The sequence below is a fragment of the Staurois parvus genome, unplaced genomic scaffold (genome assembly GCF_062004578.1).
Source record: "Staurois parvus isolate SC_StPar_1 unplaced genomic scaffold, SC_StPar_1.0 ptg000034l, whole genome shotgun sequence".
NCBI lineage: Eukaryota > Metazoa > Chordata > Amphibia > Anura > Ranidae > Staurois > Staurois parvus.
In genome coordinates this window covers 3,372,214-3,394,729 of record NW_028317830.1, presented here as the reverse complement: position 1 = coordinate 3,394,729, position 22,516 = coordinate 3,372,214, and the positions used below count along the sequence as shown (strand labels likewise).

The following is a 22,516-nucleotide window of genomic DNA, read 5'->3' as shown; positions in this document are numbered from 1 at the left end:
ATAAGGGGGGATATCATTTCCATGTATAATACATAAGGGGGGGATATGATCTCCATGTATAATACATAAAGGGGGATATGATCTCCATGTATAATACATAAGGGGGATATGATCTCCATGTATAATACATAAGGGGGGATATGATCTCCATGTATAATACATAAGGGGGGATATGATCACCATGTATAATACATAAGGGGGATATGATCTCCATATATAATACATAAGGGGGGGATATGATCTCCATGTATAATACATAAGGGGGATATGATCTCCATGTATAATACATAAGGGGGGATATGATCACCATGTATAATACATAAGGGGGGATATGATCTCCATGTATAATACATAAAGGGGGATATGATCTCCATGTATAATATATAAGGGGGATATGATCTCCATGTATAATACATAAGGGGGATATGATCTCCATGTATAATACATAAGCGGGATATGATCTCCATGTATAATACATAAGGGGGGATATGATCTCCATGTATAATACATAAAGGGGGATATGATCTCCATGTATAATATATAAGGGGGATATGATCTCCATGTATAATACATAAGGGGGGATATGATCTCCATGTATAATACATAAGGGGGGATATGATCTCCATGTATAATACATAAGGGGGGATATGATCTCCATGTATAATACATAAGGGGGGATATGATCTCCATGTATAATACATAAAGGGGGATATGATCTCCATGTATAATATATAAGGGGGATATGATCTCCATGTATAATACATAAGGGGGATATGATCTCCATGTATAATACATAAGCGGGATATGATCTCCATGTATAATACATAAGGGGGGATATGATCTCCATGTATAATACATAAGGGGGGATATAATCTCCATGTATAATACATAAGGGGGGATATGATCTCCATGTATAATACATAAGGGGGATATGCTCTCCATGTATAATACATAAGGGGGGATATGATCTCCATGTATAATACATAAGGGGGGATATGATCTCCATATATAATACATAAGGGGGGGATATGATCTCCATGTATAATACATAAGGGGGATATGATCTCCATGTATAATACATAAGGGGGGATATGATCACCATGTATAATACATAAGGGGGGATATGATCTCCATGTATAATACATAAGGGGGGGATATGATCTCCATGTATAATACATAAGAGGGGATATGATCTCCATGTATAATACATAAGGGGGGGATATGATCTCCATGTATAATACATAAGGGGGATATGATCACCATGTATAATACATAAGGGGGATATGATCTCCATGTATAATACATAAGGGGGGATATGATCACCATGTATAATACATAAGGGGGGATGTGATCTCCATGTATAATACATAAGGGGAGATGTGATCTCCATGTACAATACATAAGGGGGATATGATCTCCATGTATAATACATAAGGGGGGATATGATCTCCATGTATAATACATAAGAGGGGATATGATCTCCATGTATAATACATAAGAGGGGATATGATCTCCATGTATAATACATAAGGGGGATATGATCTCCATGTATAATATATAAGGGGGGATATCATCTCCATGTATAATACATAAGGGGGGGTATGATCTCCATGTATAATACATAAGGGGGATATGATCTCCATGTATAATATATAAGGGGGGATATCATCTCCATGTATAATACATAAGGGGGGATATGATCTCCATGTATAATACATAAGGGGGATATGATCTCCATGTATAATACATAAGGAGGGATATGATCTCCATGTATAATACATAAAGGGGGATATGATCTCCATGTATAATACATAAGGGGGATATGATCTCCATGTAGAATACATAAGGGGGGATATGATCTCCATGTATAATACATAAGGGGGGATATCATCTCCATGTATAATACATAAGGGGGGATATCATCTCCATGTATAATACATAAGGGGGGATATCATCTCCATGTATAATACATAAGGGGAGGATATGATCTGCATGTATAATACATAAGAGGGGATATGATCTCCATTTATAATACATAAGGGGGGATATCATCTCCATGTATAATACATAAGGGGGATATGATCTCCATGTATAATATATAAGGGGGGATATCATCTCCATGTATAATACATAAGGGGGGGGGGGATATGATCTCCATGTATAATACATAAGGGAGATATGATATCCATGTATAATATATAAGGGGGGATATCATTTCCATGTATAATACATAAGGGGGGGATATGATCTCCATGTATAATTCATAAAGGGGGATATGATCTCCATGTACAATACATAAGGGGGGATATGATCTCCATGTATAATACATAAGGGGGGATATGATCTCCATGTAGAATACATAAGGGGGGATATGATCTCCATGTATAATACATAAGGGAGGATATGATCTCCATGTATAATACATAAGGGGGGATATGATCTCCATGTATAATACATAAGAGGGATATGATCTCCATGTATAATACATAAGGGGGGATATGATCTCCATGTATAATACATAAGGGGGATATGATCTCCATGTATAATACATAAGGGGGGGATATGATCTCCATGTATAATACATAAGGGGGGATATGATCTCCATGTATAATATATAAGGAGGGATATGATCTCCATGTATAATACATAAGGGGGGGATATGATCTCCATGTATAATACATAAAAGGGGGATATGATCTCCATGTATAATACATAAGAGGGGATATGATCTCCATGTATAATACATAAGGGGGATATGATCTCCATGTATAATACATAAGGGGGATATGATCTCCATGTATAATACATAAGGGGGGGATAAGATCTCCATGTATAATACATAAGGGGGGGATATTATCTCCATGTATAATACATAAGGGGGGGATGTGATCACCATGTATAATACATAAGGGGGATATGATCTCCATGTGTAATACATAAGGGGGATATGATCTCCATGTATAATACATAAGGGGGGATATGATCTCCATGTATAATACATAAGGGGGGGATATGATCTCCATGTATAATACATAAGAGGGGATATGATCTCCGTGTATAATACATAAGGGGGGATATGATCTCCATGTTTAATACATAAGGGGGATATGATCTCCATGTATAATACATAAGGGGGGATATGATCTCCATGTATAATACATAAGGGGGGATATGATCTCCATGTATTATACATAAGGGGGATATGATCACCATGTATAATACATAAGGGGGGATATGATCTCCATGTATAATACATAAGGGGGGGATATGATCTCCATGTATAATACATAAGGGGGGGATATGATCTCCATGTATAATACATAAGGGGGGATATGATCTCCATGTATAATACATAAGGGGGGATATGATCTCCATGTATAATACATAAGAGGGGATATGATCTCCGTGTATAATACATAAGGGGGATATGATCTCCATATAGTGAACTCGGTGTAGTCATTCACCTTGAGGTCATCACAGAGGACAAGGGGGCGCTCTTTACGTCTGGAGGAAAAATAATGTAATCTCCAAACACGGAAAGGTTTCTTCACAGTAAGAGCTGTGAGAATGTGGAATAGACTCCCTCAAGAGTTGGTTGTGGCCAGTTCAGTGGATTGCTGTAGGAAAGTTCTGGATTCTTTCTTAGATACACAGAATATAACTGGATATAACATTTATAGGTAACGTGGATCCAGGGAATTTCCGATTACCTCTGAGGGGATCAGGAAGGAATTTTTTTTCCCCTGCAGGAGCAGATTAGATCGTGCTTTGCTGGGTTTTTTGCCTTCCTCTGGATCAACTGTGGGTAAAGGATTATAACTTTTTTGTTTTTTTCTATGGTTGAACTGGATGGACTTTTGTTTTTTTTCAGCCAGACTATGTAACTATGTAACCACTTACTCAAACTGGGCTTGTAATAATTGCCCGATCCCCTCCCCATGACTTTACCTGTGAGATCAACAGCACAACCATTGGTCCTTCCACACATGCCAGAGTGCTAGGTGTAATCCTAGACTCTGAGTTCTCCTTCGGGCCCCACATCCAATCACTAAATCTTGCTGCCTTAACCTCTGCAACATTTCCAATATTTGCCCCTTCCTGACCAACGACACTACAAAAAAAAGTGTATTCACTCCTTCATTATTTCCAGCCTTGACTACTGCAACTCCTTCCTCACTGGCCTATCCCTACACAGACTATCCCCCTTTCAGTCTATTATGAATGTTACTGCTAGGGTAACACACCTTATCAACCAATCCGTGACTGCTGCCCCTCTCTGCCAATCTCCTTACTGGCTTTCGCTAGCCCAATGTAAAAAATGTCAAAATACTAACCACAACGTACAAAGCCATCCACAGCATCACTCCCAGCTACATCACCATCCTCATCTGCAGATATCGCCTAAACCGTCCTCTCTGCTCCTCCCAAGATCTTCTGCTCTCCAAATCCCTTGTTACCCCCTCCCACACTCACCTCCAGGACTTCTCTAGAGCCTCTTACATCCTCTGGAACTCCCTGCCACAGTATGTCCAGTCAGCTCCTACCCTGTCTGCCTTTAGGTGATCCTTGAAAACTCATTAATTCAGGGAAGTCCACCCCACCTCCACCTAATCACCCCCCGCAGTTACTACCTTTTGTACCACTTCCCCCTTCCTTTAGATTGTAAGTTCTATGAGCCCGGGCCCTCCTATTTCTTCTCTATTGAACTGTATTGTAACTGTTATGTTCCCCTTTATATTGTAAATGCTGTGTAAACTGCTATATAAATCCTGTATACTAATAATAATATTTTGGAGACTCAGCGCCTATACCATTGTTCATTTGATCTGACTGCAGCCTAGCACAATGCAGGAATCTCTTGAAAACCCCCTGAGCATTGATTGAGACCACCCACACTCTGTATGATGACAGTCATTGTCCTGTCCTCACAACATGTTTCCCTGAAGCTAAATCCTCCTATTCTGCAATATATTAACAAAAGAGGATGGGGTGAAACTATTGGGAAAAACAGATGAGATATACAGTACATACAATCAATGTATGAAACATACAAAACACAATGAAATAGGCTGCAGTTGGTAATGAGTTCATGCTCACCATTGATGCTGCCTGTGGGGAATGTACAGTTGTGACCAAAATTATTCAACCCCCAATGCTGTAAAGGGGTTTAGGGACTATAGTGTACATTTGGAATTGTATTCAGAATCAAATCCTACAAGGACGTTGTAACTACCCAAATGCAACTAAAATGACATCAATTGTTTATGTAATACAGTAGTAAATGGTTCTTATGTGGTTTCTTCATTGCCACAATTATTCAACCCCTTAAAGACTACCACTCTGAAGAACAGAGGTTCATACAGGTGCTTTCCATCAGGTATTGAAAACACCTGTGGATGTCACCGAGCAGCAATCAAGCATAATAAGCACCAATTAGGCAGCTTTAAAATGACTGTGATACTCAGCTCCTTCTAGACATTTACTGGTGTGGTTACAAACATGGTGAAGGCAAGAGAATGGTCCAGGAAGACAAGAGAAGAGGTGATTTCTCTTCACAGGAAGGGCAATGGCTATAAGAAGATTGCAAAGATGTTAAACATACCAAGAGACACCTTAGGAAGCATCATTCGCAAATTCAAGGCAAAGGGCACTGTTGAAACGCTACCTGGTCGTGGCAGAAAGAAGATGCTGACTTCGACTGCTGTGCGCTACCTGAAGCGTAGAGTGGAGAGAAGTCCCCGTGTGACTGCTGAGGAACTGAGAAAAGATTTGTCAGATGTGGGTACAGAAGTTTCAGCCCAGACAATAAGACGCACACTGCGTAATGAAGGCCTCCGTGCCAGAACTCCCAGGCGTACCCCCTTGCTGTCTCCAAAGAATAAGAAGAGTCGACTGCAGTATGCCAAAAGCCATGTGGACAAACCACAAAAGTTGTGGGATAGTGTTCTGTGGACTGATGAAACAAAATTAGAACTGTTTGGGCCCATGGATCAACGCTATGTTTGGAGGAGGAAGAACAAGGCCTATGATGAAAAGAACACCTTGCCTACTGTGAAGCATGGTGGAGGGTCAATCATGTTTTGGGGCTGTTTTGCTTCTGCAGGTACAGGGAAGCTTCAGCGTGTGCAAGGTACCATGAATTCTCTTCAGTACCAGGAGATATTGGATGGAAACGTGATGCAGTCCGTCACACACCTGAGGCTTGGGAGACGTTGGACCTTTCAACAGGACAATGATCCCAAGCATACCTCCAAGTCCACTAGAGCATGGTTGCAGAGGAAAGGCTGGAACATTTTGGAGTGGCCATCGCAGTCACCAGACTTAAATCCGATTGAGAACCTCTGGTGGGACTTAAAGAAAGCAGTTGCAGTGCGCAAGCCTAAGAATGTGACTGAACTGGAGGCCTTTGCCCATGAAGAATGGGCGAAGATACCCGTAGATCGCTGCAAGACACTTGTGTCAAGCTATGCTTCACGTTTAAAAGCTGTTATAACTGTAAAAGGATGCTGTACTAAGTACTAAGATTGAATGTCACTTGGGGGTTGAATAAAACTGATAATGCTGTGAGCACAGAAAAGACATTTGTGGTTATTTCATTATAACTGTTATGTTATATTTGTCTGACCTACAAGTGCCTCTTTAATGTAAATGTAAGCAAGATGACTGAATGATCAAAAGCAATGTCAAACTGGCCAAAACACTCAATTTCAGTGGGGGTTGAATAATTTTGGTCACAACTGTACATGTAATACATAAACATGTCATGTAAACATATTATTTATACTTTTTGTGATGAACTTCCCAATAAGCCCAATCTATCTCAAAAATTCAATAAACCCACATATTTCCAAAAGGTGATGATCAAATCTAAAATAGTAGTAAACCACCCCTCCAATATATAATCCAAAATCATCAAATATAGCAATCAAAACAATAAGATAACATAATAAAATAAAAATATGTATAAGTGTCCAAATCTCCAAAAAATAATAATAAGTGTCCCAATCTCCAAAAAAATAATATATGATATAAATAAATAAATGTCCAAAAATTCAAAAAAAGTCCTTTATGTGTTCAGTGAAGCAAAACGATTTCCCAAAAAATGCCTTGTTATCCTCAAAATAAAAGAAAAATATCATAGTGTAATATCCTCAAACATAGACATATATATATGCTTCACACTGTGCAAAACTCAAATCACATCAAAAATAGTGAAAAATTAATAAATCAAAATAAACGTGAGAAATCGTGATCACTCCAATCTCAGGTGAATAGTGATACTCGGGTAAAAGTGATATTCACCTGAGATTGGAGTGATCACGATTTCTCACGTTTATTTTGATTTATTAATTTTTCACTATTTTTGATGTGATTTGAGTTTTGCACAGTGTGAAGCATATATATATGTCTATGTTTGAGGATATTACACTATGATATTTTTCTTTTATTTTGAGGATAACAAGGCATTTTTTGGGAAATCGTTTTGCTTCACTGAACACATAAAGGACTTTTTTTGAATTTTTGGACATTTATTTATTTATATCATATATTATTTTTTTGGAGATTGGGACACTTATTATTATTTTTTGGAGATTTGGACACTTATACATATTTTTATTTTATTATGTTATCTTATTATTTTGATTGCTATATTTGATGATTTTGGATTATATATTGGAGGGGTGGTTTACTACTATTTTAGATTTGATCATCACCTTTTGGAAATATGTGGGTTTATTGAATTTTTGAGATAGATTGGGCTTATTGGGAAGTTCATCACAAAAAGTATAAATAATAGTTTATTCACTTCCTAGGGAGGAAGTAGTGTTTTGTGGCTGTATAGGAGCTTTTTGATTGATTGTCATGTAAACATAATAGCTGGTTTCCTCTCCCTCAGTTGTTAAATTGGAGTCTGAGCTCCCAGGATGCACCTCTCCTTTTTTCAGAATGAATGACAATGGGATTTTTTTTTGTTATAATGTCTGGTTTCTACAAACAGTAAATGTATTTCAGGTTCCATCTAGTGGCCAAATTTAATATTGCAGACAGGACAGTTTAATGAATTTCCATGATGAAGGCAGAACAGCCATATTCTCCACATGTGCTAAATTAGGTTTCTTGACCTTAGGATGAGTATTCTGCAACCTTGTGACTATGTGTATGCCCTTACTACACTTTCTGATATCCTTTCCATATACATACAACTGGATACTACTCTTAGAAGGATCTCTCTTGCAGGTTTTATCCCTCTTTTTTTCTTGTCTCTGCTCACCTGGAGCACTTTCAGGATACCATTGTCAAGATACTTTTATCATAAACACTTTTGAGTTATCGCATTCAGAATCATGATGTCAGCTGTTATTGTGATCTCAAATTCAGTATATGATAGTAATAGGTATTGTGATATTACAAATACATTGGCAACATCACTAGGCTTTATTGTGATGTCATGGCAAAAAAATGAACAACTTGCAACTATGGTACCCGATATGCAGGAAATTTATATCCATCCTGCCTGGCACACAGCCGGTGGGAAGTATTTAGCACAAACACATGTAGAGGAAGGTGTGGAATTTTCCTGGAGTTTACAAGGACCTGTGTTGATGGACTTTTGTTCACTTTCAATGGGTTTTGTATCTCTATACAAGTCTATGTTAATGCAAAGCCTGCTAGAAGCAGGTCAAGTGTAGGTCAGAAGAAGGTCAGATCCAGATCAAATGTATCTGTCACTGGATTCTGGAGGATTTCAGAAGTTCAAAGCCCATCAACAAAGGAATAATGATAGAATGTCCCAGATCTGGGGTCACTAATGCATTCCATGTCTTCACATCCCAGGTTTCTGGTGAACCAAGAAGAGAAGATAGAGAATTCCCTTATACTAAGTTTTAAAAAATGTGAAACCCGCCGACTCCCAGGACACTTTGTGTGAATATTGGCTGTGAGGATTCATTATCATTTTATTGTAGAAATGGTGGACATCAGTTTTACCTTCTTACCGTTGTTGGAAATAATACAGTATATACATTCAGACGTTCTTACTGTAAATCTAAGTCGTCGTAAGTCGTGAACGTACCATTCGGATCAGTGAAATCCAGAGCGAATGATTCATCTGCTATGATCATTAAATGTGATAAGGAAGTGGTAACATCAAACGTGTCAGTATATTTGTCGGTGACATTTTTGTTGATGTTCAGGATGCGCACAGATGAATTTAGAGGTTTAGACAACAATAATTCGAATGAGCGAAAAAACTGTCAAAAAAAAGAGAGAAAGAAAACATATTATTAAAAAAACCACAAACAATGTATAAAGGAATACATTTATGGGTGCAAACCCTCTGCTATCATTGAAACCCCCATTTATTTCCCATATACACCCAGATGTAGCAATCTATCTTAGTACATCAAGTGCTAAAGACACCATTGAGTCACTACACAAAATTCTTTTGTTTATCCCGGACCTTAGTGCTCCATATACTGACCAGGGAACCACCAAGGAGTCTTGGGTTGGCCATGGATGTTGTGTGATCTGGAAAATCTCTAAATCCCACAACGAAACACTATGGAATTCTCACAGAACTTTGAGGGATTGAGCAAATATTGAGATTATATAGATAAGAAAACTTCAGTTCCCAGCCTCATCTCTTGTGGTTTAGGAGAAAAACATCAGGTCCACTCCCTCCAAAACCCCGACCTCTGCAAGATTCCCTACATTTATGATATGGCCAATGTTACATTTCTTGGCATTTTTACTTTGAGAAATTCAGTGTTTTGAAAAGTAAAATCATCACAGATTACTAGAGATGTCTTTGTGCAATGCTACTGTCTGCCACTACACATTTATCACAAATCCGGTCACTATTTTCATCTACAATTCCTCATTTTAGGTCACTGTTGCTTTCCATAACCAGATGCAGACACCGGCCCCTTTAACTCCATTTCCCACAACTCCCTGGGTTCTTGGACATGCCCAGGAATGATAAGTTTTTCTCCTTTTCTCCATTGGCAGCTCAGATTGGTCACACCTGATTTGGCAGAAGTAGCTAAGCAGGTGATCTGCAGTCGGGTAAAAGCCAAATGTGTGTGAGGGCTGCAGGGGAGAAGTCTCATAGCTCACAGCTTCTTCAGAAAACTCAGCTATCATGGGCAGCCCTTCCCCCATTGCTACCAATGCACTCACGTTCCAGTGGGGTGGCCCTTTGCTACAGGTCTTTGGATCCCTCCAGATATTCACCTTGTAAGGGAAAATGGAGCAGCCATTTTAGATATAAATATGAAATACATTGGTATTGAATTAGATGGCCTAACAACCTATTTATTTTTCCTTGTATGAGAAAAACCAGTTCCACACCTCATGCCCTCTCCTATTGGCTTAATATCTGGTACTTCACTTCTGCTACCAGTTCCACAGCATTCTCACAACCTATTGACCTCAAGATTATTGTCACAGCCTTTGAGGACCTGTCAAAGTTGATGGACATTTACATGTGGACAAATAATCGCATCTCCAGAAGTTTCTCCAAAAACACAGATGGCTCCTAACAGAAAGATCAGATAGTCAGGTACCACCCATTGGAAAAGCATATAAATTGTATTAGAGGGCCCTAGTTAGACAGAGCATTACTTTGAATCCAACACCATGTATTGTTCTGCTCTCCCTGCATGGAGGTCTAGCTACACGCTTGTATAATAAACATCTACTTTTCAATCCGGCTTCAGCAGTCAAAATGTTACTGGAACCCATGAGTTTTGGGTTTCCCCGTCAACCTGTGTTACCAGAACTTCCCCGGTTTTCATTATAAGAGACACTGTTTATGACAATATGTGCAAGAAGCTGTTTTTTTAAAGTGTTACTAAACCCCCAACAGTAAAATCAGTCTGTAGATGCAGCAAAGCATGCTTGTTATGCTCACTGTAGAACCTAAGGGGTTAATCCTCTGCATTGATTTCAAAGTATTGATCTTGGATTAAGTATTGAGCATGGCACTTCAGCTCTGCACTTCAGCGAATCCACAAAGCGCGAACCCAACAACCTCAAATACTAAACTTACTACAGGTGACCCCATTCAGCTCTTTCAGCTTTTACCAAGTTTGCTTCATCTCACCACTCTGTAACATGCATTCCCTACTTCTCCTTCTCACATTTGTATCCTCTCTCTTCAAACTCTGTCCCTCTCCTAATTTGAAGTTCACTCTATTCGTCTATTCTCTCTCTAGTTTCTTTAAGAACTGCTGTGATCTATCGGCCTCCTGGACCGGTATCAATGATGACCTCTCTGACTGGCCGCCTTACTTTCTCTCTTCTGAAATTACCACAAATGTTCTTGGTGACTTCAACATCCCTGTCAATCTTAACACTCCTGCTATCTCTAAACTTCTGAGCCTAACTACTTCTTTTGACCTAAAACAATGGACACATGCTTCTTCTCACTCCAATGGTAACTGCCTCGACCTTGTATTCTCCTACCTATGCACTCCTTGCAACCTCATCAACTTTCCTCTTCCTCTCTCTGATCACTCCCTTATTATCTTCACTCTCTCCTTGGCTTCCTCCTCCTTGTCTTCCAACTACCAAACAGTTACCCGTAGAAACCTTTGTTATCGTAACCCTTCTCTTCTGTTTTTGGCAACAGATTGTCTCTATGACATAATCTCAGCCCTGTCCTGCCCCAGCCTGGCCACTTCTGTCTACAATAGTTTACTGTCATCCACCCTGGACATATTGGCCCCCCTCACTACACACAGAATTAGGCCCTGAACTCTACAGCTCAGGCAAACAGACAATACCAGATGCCTCAAAAAATTTAGCCGTGCTCTTGAGCATTTATGGCGTAAGACTAAGACCCAGCAAGACTTCAACCAATATAAATCTGCCCTTCAAAAACACAATTTTTGTCACCACACTGCCAAACAGACCTATGTATCACTCTCATTAACACCCTCTCATGCAATCCCTGTCAACTCTTTTCTGTCTTTAACTCTCTACTTTGTCCCTTTTTACCTCCATGCACTAACTCACTCACTGCCCAGGAGATCACTAATCACTTCAAAAATAAGAGTGATACAACTTGTGATGAGATCTCCACTGTACAGATATCTCCATCACCCTACACTCCTTGTCCACCAGACATCTCCGTCACCCTACACTCCTTGTCCACCAGACATCTCCCTCACCCTACACTCCTTGTCCACCGGACATCTCCCTCACCCTACACTCCTTGTCCACCAGACATCTCCCTCACCCTACACTCCTTGTCCACCAGACATCTCCCTCACCCTACACTCCTTGTCCACCAGACATCTCCCTCACCCTACACTCCTTGTCCACCTGCACAATCTATACTTCCCTTGTTTAACCCAGCTACTATAGAGGAGGTTGTTAAACTTTTTTCTAAAGCCCACCAAACCACCTGTTCCCTGGACCCTGTTCCCTCGCAAATACTACGGTCACCCTCTGGCTCTATCCTTCATTCTATAACTCATATCTTCAATCTCTCCTTTTCTACTGTCATCTTTCCCAACTCTCTAAAACATGCACTAGTCACCCCCATACTTAAAAAGGCCTCACTGGACCCTGCCAATCTTGGCAACCTAAGTCCTTACTCCCTTTTGCATCCAAACTCCTTGAAGGTCTAGTCTACAACAGGCTGAGTAGCCACCTTATTGAGAATAACCTTTTTAATCACCTTCAGTCTGGATTTTGCCCACAAAACGCCACAGAAACTGCTCTCCTAAAACTCACAAATGGCTTACTAACCGTTAAACTCAATGGTCACTATTCTGTACTCTTGATCTTGGACCTCTCCACTGCCTTTGACACAGTTGACCACCCCCTCCTCCTCAGAAAACTCTATTTAATTGATCTCCATGACCGTACTCTCCATTAGTTCAAATCTTACCTATCTCACCGCACCTTCAGTGTCGCTTATATCTCTACTTCCTCCTCTGCTACTCCTCTTACTGTCGGGGTCCCCCAAGATTCTGTCCTTGGACCTCTCCTATTCTCGATCTACACCTCTTCCTTGGGTCAGCTAACAGCTTCCCATGGTTTCCAATACCATTTCTATGCTGATGACACACAAATCTATCTCTCTACTCCTCAGCTCACCACATCAGTTTCTTCACGTATCACCAATTTACTAACAGACATATCAGACTGGAGTTCATACCACTTCCTAAAACTCAACCTATCCAAAACTGAGCTCATAATATTTCCTCTTCCCCTGATTTCTCGGTCAGGATCAATAGCACAAATATCAACACATCCCCGCATGCCAGGGTGCTAGGGGTAACCCTGGATTCTGAACTATCCTTTCAGGCCCAAATTCAATCTCTGTCCAAATCATGCCGCCTCAACCTCTGTAACATCTCCAGAATACGCCCCTTTTTAACCAATGATACCACAAAGCTTCTAATTCACTCCCTGGTTATCTCGCTCCTCGACTACGGCAACTTCCTCCTCATTGGCTTACCTTTATATAAGCTATGCACCCTCCAGTCCATCATGAATACTGCTGCCAGACTCATCCACCTTACCAACCATTCAATCTCTGCTGCTCCTCTCTGCCAATCCCTGTATTGGCTTCCACTCACCCAACAATTAAAATTCAAAATACTAACAACAACTTACAAAGCCATCCACAACTCTGCCCCGAGCTACATCACCAACCTGGTCTCAAAATACTAACCAAACCGCTCTATTCAATCCTCCAAAGACCTTCTGCTCTCTAGTTCCCATGTCTCCCCCTCCCATGATCGCCTCCAGGACTTCTCCCGAGCTTCTTCCATCCTATGGAACTCCCTACCCCAGTCTGTCTGGCTTTCTCCTAATCTATCCACCTTTAGACGATCCCTAAAAACCTCTCTCTTTAAAGAAGCCTATCCTGCTTCTACCTAGTAATCCGCCATTTATTTCCTCCATCAGCTCCTCCCCCACAGCTATTACCTTTTGTATCACTCAACCCCTCCTCCTAGATTGTAAGCTCTAACGAGCCGGGCCTCTGATTCCTCTTGTACCAAATTGTATTGTAACTGTAATGTAACTGAGACCAGATATAGTGAATGCAGGGTCCGGGGAGAGCGGATATAGTGAATGCGGGGTCCGAGGAGAGCGGATATAGTGAATGCAGGGTCCAGGGAGGACGGATATAGGGAATGCGGGGTCCGGGGAGAGCGGATATAGTGAATGCAGGGTCCGGGGAGAGCGGATATAGTGAATGCAGGGTCCAGGGAGGACGGATATAGGGAATGCGGGGTCCGGGGAGAGCGGATATAGTGAATGCAGGGTCCTGGGAGAGCGGATATAGTGAATGCGGGGTCCGGGGAGACCGGATATAGTGAATGCAGGGTCCGGGGAGGATGGATATGGTGAATACAGGGTCCGGGGAGAGCGGATATAGTGAATGCAGGGTCCGGGGAGAGCGGATATAGTGGATGTGGGGTGTTCGGCCATGTTGAACCTGCAGATGCAGTGGGAAGCGGTACATTTAGTAATTCCTCTGCACAACCAGTGATGTATTTCCACCTCATGCAGCTGTCAGCTTGGGATGTCCGGTTTACATCATGTAAACAAAAGGGTAGGGATAGTGGGAAAAAACTGTGGTGAGTCCCCCTCCCAAAATTCAATCCAGGCCTGGCAGGGAATTTTTTTTTGGGAAAAATGTAAATTTTACTATTGAAGGTTGTATACCTAATACATATATGTCCCTTCACAGGCAGGCTAAGGACACCCACCAGGCATGTTATTTAGAGGAATTTTGCATTTTTAATGTTATCCTTAAGGCAATATGAAATTTTTACTTTTTAAACAGGTACAACGTATGTAGGAGGATTTGTTTAATCCTCCTGTGAGGCCGGTCACTGGGTATATGGGAGGGTTTACAACCACATTAAAGTTCCCATTGGTAAATTAGACAATGACTAGTTTCACTGTCCTCTAATACAAAATAAAATACATGCTGTTGTGGTATATGTGGTGTGGGGTTAGCTCAGGTGGGGGATCTCCTTCCCTGGGACAAAGGTAGACCGCACAGCAGGCTTTCATCAAAATCTGACTGGTTGTCAGCTTTATTTAAAAGGTTTGCAGAAAATAAACAAAACATGAAAATAAACCCTTGCCATCCAGGCACTAACTAAACAAAAGATGATTCCTCTCTCAGAGGTGAAGGGCTTCTCCCTGTCACCAAAACAAAATAACAGCAAACCTTTTCTTGTAGGTATAGTCCATACACACAGCTCTCTCAGAATACCTCTCTGAGTCCCAGGCCACGAGCAACTCCTTGCTCCAGCCCTGCCCTTTTTGTATCACCTGCTGGTGGTCATCAGTGGAGCCCAAACTCTGGTCCGGAACCACCTCTGCCATTGTGGCCCCGAAAACCCGGAGTGGACTCCACCTTACACCTCACAGTATGATCTCATGCGAGGTGACACATACCGTCCATCCATCAGTTTGCCGTTCATACTGTCACATATCCCCCCCCTCTGCTCAAGCCCCTGCGGCTGAGCAACTGTCCCAACCAGGCAATGGACCCGGGAAAGGGCATCTACATTACTTTGCAGTTTCCCCGCTCTGTGTTCCACTGTGAATTTGAACACTTGTAGCGCGAGAAACCACCTTGTCACTCGACTGTTTTTCTCCTTATTATCACACATCCATTTGAGCGGGGCATGATCAGTAACCAACTTGAACTGTCTTCCTAACAGGTAATATTTCAGGGCCTCCAAGGCCCATTTGATGGCCAAACATTCCTTCTCCACAATGGCATAATTTCTCTCATGTTTGTTGAGCTTTCTACTTAGGAAGACCACAGGGTGATCCTCCCCATCTCTGATTTGGGACAGTACCGCACCTAGACCCACGTCAGAGGCATCAGTCTGTACCACAAACTCTGTTGTGAAATCTGGCGTCACAAGCACAGGTTGAGCACAGAGAGCTTGTTTTAGCCTTTGAAATGCAGTCTCCGCCTCGGGATTCCACTTAATCATGACCGACCCCCTACCTTTTGTCAGATCTGTCAGTGGGGCTGCAATGGTGGCAAAATCGGGGATAAACCGCCTGTAGTATCCTGTGATCCCAAGAAATGCCCGGACTTGCTTTTTATTTACAGGTTGGGGCCACTTTTGAATCGCCTCAATTTTATTGATCTGAGGCCTAATGAGACCTCGACCAATGATGTAGCCAAGATATTTGGCCTCCTCTAAGCCTATGGCACACTTTCTGGGGTTGGCGGTAAGACTCAGAAAGTCTGGACTGTGGATGACGACATCGTCCAAATAGGCAGCTGCATATTGGCGATGTGGTCTTAACGTTTTGTCCATCATTCGTTGGAATGATGCCGGAGCACCATGTAGACCAAACGGCATCCGCTTATACTGAAAGGACCCCTCGGGGGTAGAGAATGCCGTCTTTTCTTTGGCAGCTTCCGTTAAAGGAATCTGCCAATAGCCTTTGGTTAAATCTAAGGTGGTTATGTACCGAGCCGTTCCCAACCTGTCAATGAGCTCATCCACCCGAGGCATCGGGTACGCGTCAAACTTAGACACACTGTTCAGTTTCCTGAAATCATTACAGAAACGAATTGTTCCATCTGGTTTTGGGACCAACACTATGGGACTCGACCACTCACTGTGAGATTCCTCAATCACTCCCAACTCTAACATGTCCTTTATTTCCTTTGCCACCGCTTCCCGCCTGGCCTCGGGTATTCTATAGGGCTTGACATTTACGCGGACCCCGGGCTGGGTAACTATGTCATGCTGTATGACCGTCGTCAGTCCACGTAGGTGAGAGAAGAAATCTCCATTTTTCCTCACAAACTCCTTAACATCAATTTGTTGGGCTACTGACAAGGTTTCCGTTATAGGTACCTGAGGGGCCACGGGAATCACGTTCTTTTGGGGGCTTGGTACTGCCAACAAACTTTCCCTGTCTTTCCAAGGTTTTAAGAGATTAACATGATAGATTTGTTCGGGTTTCCTTTTCCCTGGCTGGTAAACTTTATAATTTACTTCCCCCACTTTCTCCCTAATTTCAAAGGGACCTTGCCACTTGGCGAGGAATTTACTTTCCACGGTGGGGACTAGCACCAGCACTCTATCCCCAGGGTTGAAGGTACGGATCCTGGCACCCCGGTTATAAACCCTTCTCTGGACCTCCTGGGCTTGCTCCATGTGTTCCCGAACAAGTGGCATGACAGCTGCGATTCTATCCTGCATCTGTGAGATATGCTCGATGACACTTCTATAGGGCGTGGACTCTGTCTCCCAGGTTTCTTTTGCAACATCTAGCAATCCCCTGGGATGTCTACCATACAGTAATTCAAAAGGTGAATATCCTGTAGATGCCTGAGGTACCTCCCGTATAGCAAACATGAGATATGGTAGCAAAAAATCCCAATTTCTCCCATCTTTGTCCACCACCTTTTTTAACATATTCTTGAGGGTCTTGTTAAACCTTTCCACAAGCCCATCGGTTTGGGGGTGGTAGACCGAGGTACGGAAATGGGAGATTTTGAACAGTTTGCATAACTCTTTCATAACTCTAGACATAAATGGCGTGCCCTAATCCGTTAATATCTCCTTTGGAATACCTACACGACTAAACACCCGGACAAGCTCTTTGGCGATATTTTTAGCTGAGGTATTACGCAAGGGGATGGCTTCCGGATACCGGGTGGCATAGTCAAGTATCACCAGTATGTGCTGATGGCCCCGGGCAGACTTTACTACTGGACCCACTAGGTCCATGCCCACTCTTTCAAACGGTACTTCAATTATGGGTAGAGGTACTAGCGGACTACGAAAATGGGGTGAAGGCGCAGAATATTGACATTCCGGGCATGACTCACAATGCGCTTTGACGTCTCCATGTAAGCCTGGCCAAAAGAATCTCTGGGTTATTCTCTCCTTTGTTTTCTCTACACCCAGGTGTCCACCCATTATATGCCCATGGGATAAATCTAGTACCATCCGGCGAAAGGGTTTGGGGACCACTAACTGTTCTACCACCTCCTCCCCTTGCTTTACCACTTGATACAGCAAGTTATTGTTAAGAGCCATGTAGGGAAAAGACACCCCTACATCATTTTCAACTGGTTCCCCATCAATCATTTTAATGTTTTCACGGGCTCTATTAAGTGTGGAATCTTTCAGTTGTTCCGTACAAAAATCCTCTTTTCTGACCTCTAGGTCAGGCACCACATTCTGTCCACTCTCACTAGAGCCAGCGATCATCTCTTGTTCTATCTCCTCAATGTCTGGGGTTGGATCCAACTCCTCCTGCTCCCCAGCCATTACAGAAAAAGGAGAAAGGTCTACACCTTCCTTGGACACACCCACAGTTTCCCCTTCCACCTTGCCGTCAAAGGGGTCAGGAGTGAGTCCAGGAGTTTCCGGCGTTTCCCCAGCAGGGGGAGCTCGGTCTTCCTGACTCCCCTCCTTATCCCATAACTTCCAGAAATGGGGAAAGTCTCTCCCCACTATGGCTTCATGAAGCAGAGAGGGCACCACCCCCACAGAATGGGTCACAGGGCCCCAGGGAGTATCAATCTTCACCATAGCAGTCTGGTAATTACGTGTATCACCATGAATACAAATAACTCCAATCATGCTAGGGTGTAAGCTTGCAGGGTTTACCAAATCACTCTTAACTAAGGTCACAACACTACCCGAGTCTAGCAGAACAGTTACTGGCTTTTCATCAATGGCAATCACACACATTTGCTTTTCCATGCGTTTCTGACATGCTGCAGTACATACCACCTGTGCAAAAAGAGACATGCGTTTTCCTAAATAAGCATTTTCACATTGCATAGGTTCATCATTTAAAGGACAGTTTGCAGCAATATGACCTAACGCATGACAACGATAACATATTATATGTTCAGTGCTTAGACCTCTAAATGGCTTTGAGGACCTTCCTGACCTATTTGGCCAGTCTCTAGGTCCTAAGCCTACAGTCTCATTATCTGACACAATAGTCTTATCATTTTTTTCTGAGCCTTTGGCCCATGGAACAGTCTTACCGGATCTTCCGGATAGTTTTCCACCCCTAGTGACATTGGGGTACGGCCCAGGTGAATGAAAAAAATCCTCAGCGGCTGCATATCTCTCCACCAGGTCCACCAGCTCGTTTGCAGATTTAGGGTCTCCACGGCCGACCCACTTCCTCAAAGTGGCAGGGAGTGCATGCAAATATTGGTCCATGACCACACACTCCACAATCTGAGGGCCTGACAATACCTCTGGCTGGAGCCATTTTTTGGAGAGATGTATCAAATCGAACATCTGAGATCTGGGTGGTTTGTCAGCCCTGTAATGCCACTGATGCACCCGCTGAGCCCGGACTGCAATGGTGACGCCCAGGCGTGCAAGGACCTCAGCCTTCAGTTTCTCATAGTCCTGGGCATCCCCTGGTTCCAGGTCATAATAGGCTTTTTGGGATTCACCTGTCAAAAATGGCGCAAGCAGTCCTGCCCATTGCTCCTTTTTCCATCCTTCCCGAACAGCAACCCTTTCAAAAGTTGTGAGGTAGGCCTCCACATCATCCGCAGGTGTCATCTTCTGCAAAACATAACTGGCCCGCGCCATTTTCTGCTCCCCTGGCAGCGGATCTGCAGATTCCTTCTTTAATTCTAACAGGTGTTGGGCCACCTGCTTAAGGAGCTCTCGGTCTGCTTGTTGGGCTTCATGTTGAGCCTGTTGGGCCTCATGTTGTGCCTTTTAGGCCTCATGTTGTGCCTGTTGGGCCTCCGCAAACTGGCGATTTGTCTCCCATTGTACTGCATTGGCCTGCAGTAAGGCTCTTATTATTTCCTCCATCTTCCCACTTGCTCAGGAAGTTGCCCGCATCCTCCACCATATGTGGGGTTAGCTCAGGTGGGGGATCTCCTTCCCTGGGACAAAGGTAGACCGCACAGCAGGCTTTCATCAAAATCTGACTGGTTGTCAGCTTTATTTAAAAGGTTTGCAGAAAATAAACAAAACATGAAAATAAACCCTTGCCATCCAGGCACTAACTAAACAAAAGATGATTCCTCTCTCAGAGGTGAAGGGCTTCTCCCTGTCACCAAAACAAAATAACAGCAAACCTTTTCTTGTAGGTATAGTCCATACACACAGCTCTCTCAGAATACCTCTCTGAGTCCCAGGCCACGAGCGACTCCTTGCTCCAGCCCTGCCCTTTTTGTATCACCTGCTGGTGGTCATCAGTGGAGCCCAAACTCTGGTCCGGAACCACCTCTGCCATTGTGGCCCCGAAAACCCGGAGTGGACTCCACCTTACACCTCACAGTATGATCTCATGCGAGGTGACACATACCGTCCATCCATCAGTTTGCCGTTCATACTGTCACAGTGGGCATGTACACTATTGGCCAAGAAAGGACACATTTTCTAGCAATGGACCCAGACTTGTCAGCATAGTGTCAATGAGAGCAAACAATAGCCTGAGCTTTGTGCGTATTTCACCAATGACATCCATAGTACTACACTAGGATCCAGAGATTGTAGGGAGAAACGCTTTCCTCATAGAAATAGATGTCTCGATGTTTCATCAATGTCATTGCCTAAAACACCTTTGGGTCTTTTATGAATTTTTGGGGGAACTACTCACTTTTTCAGGTTTTTTTCGTCTGAAGTACTGATAATGATAATACTAAAACACACAAACCTCTCCTAAGGACCCCCAAAATGCATAACAGAAACTTGGAGGGGTCTGTGTGCTTTTCTAAACAAAAGAGCTACTGTATCAGTTATGTCTTCTGCCAACAATTTTGAAACCTTTTTCCTTTGTAAATGTCAGTACTGCTGCAGGGCTTTCTATACATCACAGATACACCCCCTTACAGGCAGGATTAGGTCACCCCGGGGCAATAATAAAAGTATTTTTACTGTTTCAATTTGTATTTCAATGGTTTTTATTAATTTTAAACAGTATAAAACAGAGGCAACAAAACACGCCCACACAGGGGCTATCAATTGCACCGATAGAAAATGCATAATAGAGCAGACAACGCTCTAATTCCAATAAGGCAAAACGTATGCCCACGTAGGGGCTATCAATGGCACATAGGTTACAATAACATCAGTGAAACCCAGATTATCGCACCTAAAGACAGCTGTCCACTGTCACATCAAAACAAACAGAAAAGGAAAGAAGAAAAGCAGAGAAGAAAGAAAGAGAAAAAAAAAAAAAAAACACACACACCAAAGAGCAGGGGTCCATGAGCGCCAATACAAAACTCCTTCACCTCCCTATACTGGCAGGGGGGAGCGTGGGAAAGGCATATTGCAACCACGGCTCCCATATTGTCAAAAATTTATGTTGAGAGTCGTTGCATATACTCGACATCTGTTCATTGAGCATCATAGTAGTCATACGATCCCGCACCCCCTGAAAAAGTACAAACGGACTCTTCCAGGCCTGGGCAATTGTCCTAGTGGCCGATAAAAACAAATAGGAAGCCAACCGCTGCTGACGAGCCAAGAGGCCCGGTATGGGGCAATGAAGCAAAGCATACCGAGCATCCCGGCGTATGGAGAGATGAAACAAAGTGAAAAGGAGGCCAAACACACGAGACCAAAAACGAACCAACCTCGGGCATGACCACCAGATATGCAGTACATCGCCACGATGGCCACAACCCCGAAAACATCGATCACTACAGGCAGGGTTAGCCTGGGCCAAACGAGCCGGCACCCAATACCAACGAAACAATACCTTATAGGCTGCTTCCAGCGTGGTCGTATTAAACGAACATTTAGCTATGAGTGACCAGGCCTTATTCCAGTCCTCCGGATCCACAGCCACTCCCAGGTCGCGTTCCCACTGAACTACATATGAAAGAGAAGTGTGCGACGAGCATCTGTTCAAAGCTGCGTAAAGAAGGGAGATAAGGCCTGGGGCGCCCGGACACTGCTGGCAAAGCCGTTCAAAGGCAGATTTCTGATATGGGAAAGCAGAAGTGGCCCTCAGCGAGAGTAGCCAGTGCCGCAACTGAAGGTACCGAAAAAATTCCGCTGGGGGAACATCCCGAGACTCCCGGAGGACATTCCAGGTGGGAAAGGACCGAAAAATCAAAAAGTGTTGCACCTGTGAGAAACCATGAGCCACCCACCAAGAAAATGCCCTCGGGTGATCTAGACCCGGCGGGAAAAGAGGGTTATTAACGATTGGAAGCAAGGGCAAGAAAGGCGACATCAGACCACTGGAGTAACGTACTGAGTCCCAGACTCGTAGGCCATGGAGCAACATCGGACTCAGCGCCGTAGGACGCAGGGCAGGGGGAAGCCATAGAAGTGTCGATAGTGCGATAGGGGCACAATTAGGTAGTTCCAGCAGGACCCAGAGAGGAACGTCGGAGGAAGCGTGCAACATAGACAGCGGGGCAATTTGGCTCGCCTGATAATACTTAGTTACATTGGGTACCCCAAGACCACCTTGGAGTCTATGAGCAAAGAGCGTATTTCTAGAAACTCTGGGATGCTTATTGGCCCAGATAAAACGCATAAACTTCGCC

General features: G+C 43.0%; 1 protein-coding gene across 1 annotated transcript in view; it reads right to left on the bottom strand.

Annotated features, from left to right (window-relative positions):
• Positions 1-22,516, bottom strand: part of LOC149470711 (uromodulin-like) — a 100,064-nt gene that overhangs the window by 59,932 nt on the left and 17,616 nt on the right. Inside the window, exon 7 of the mRNA XM_089661634.1 lies at positions 9,074-9,251. Within this exon, the coding sequence (XP_089517760.1) occupies positions 9,074-9,251 (178 nt within the window). The remainder of the gene's footprint in view (positions 1-9,073; positions 9,252-22,516) is intronic.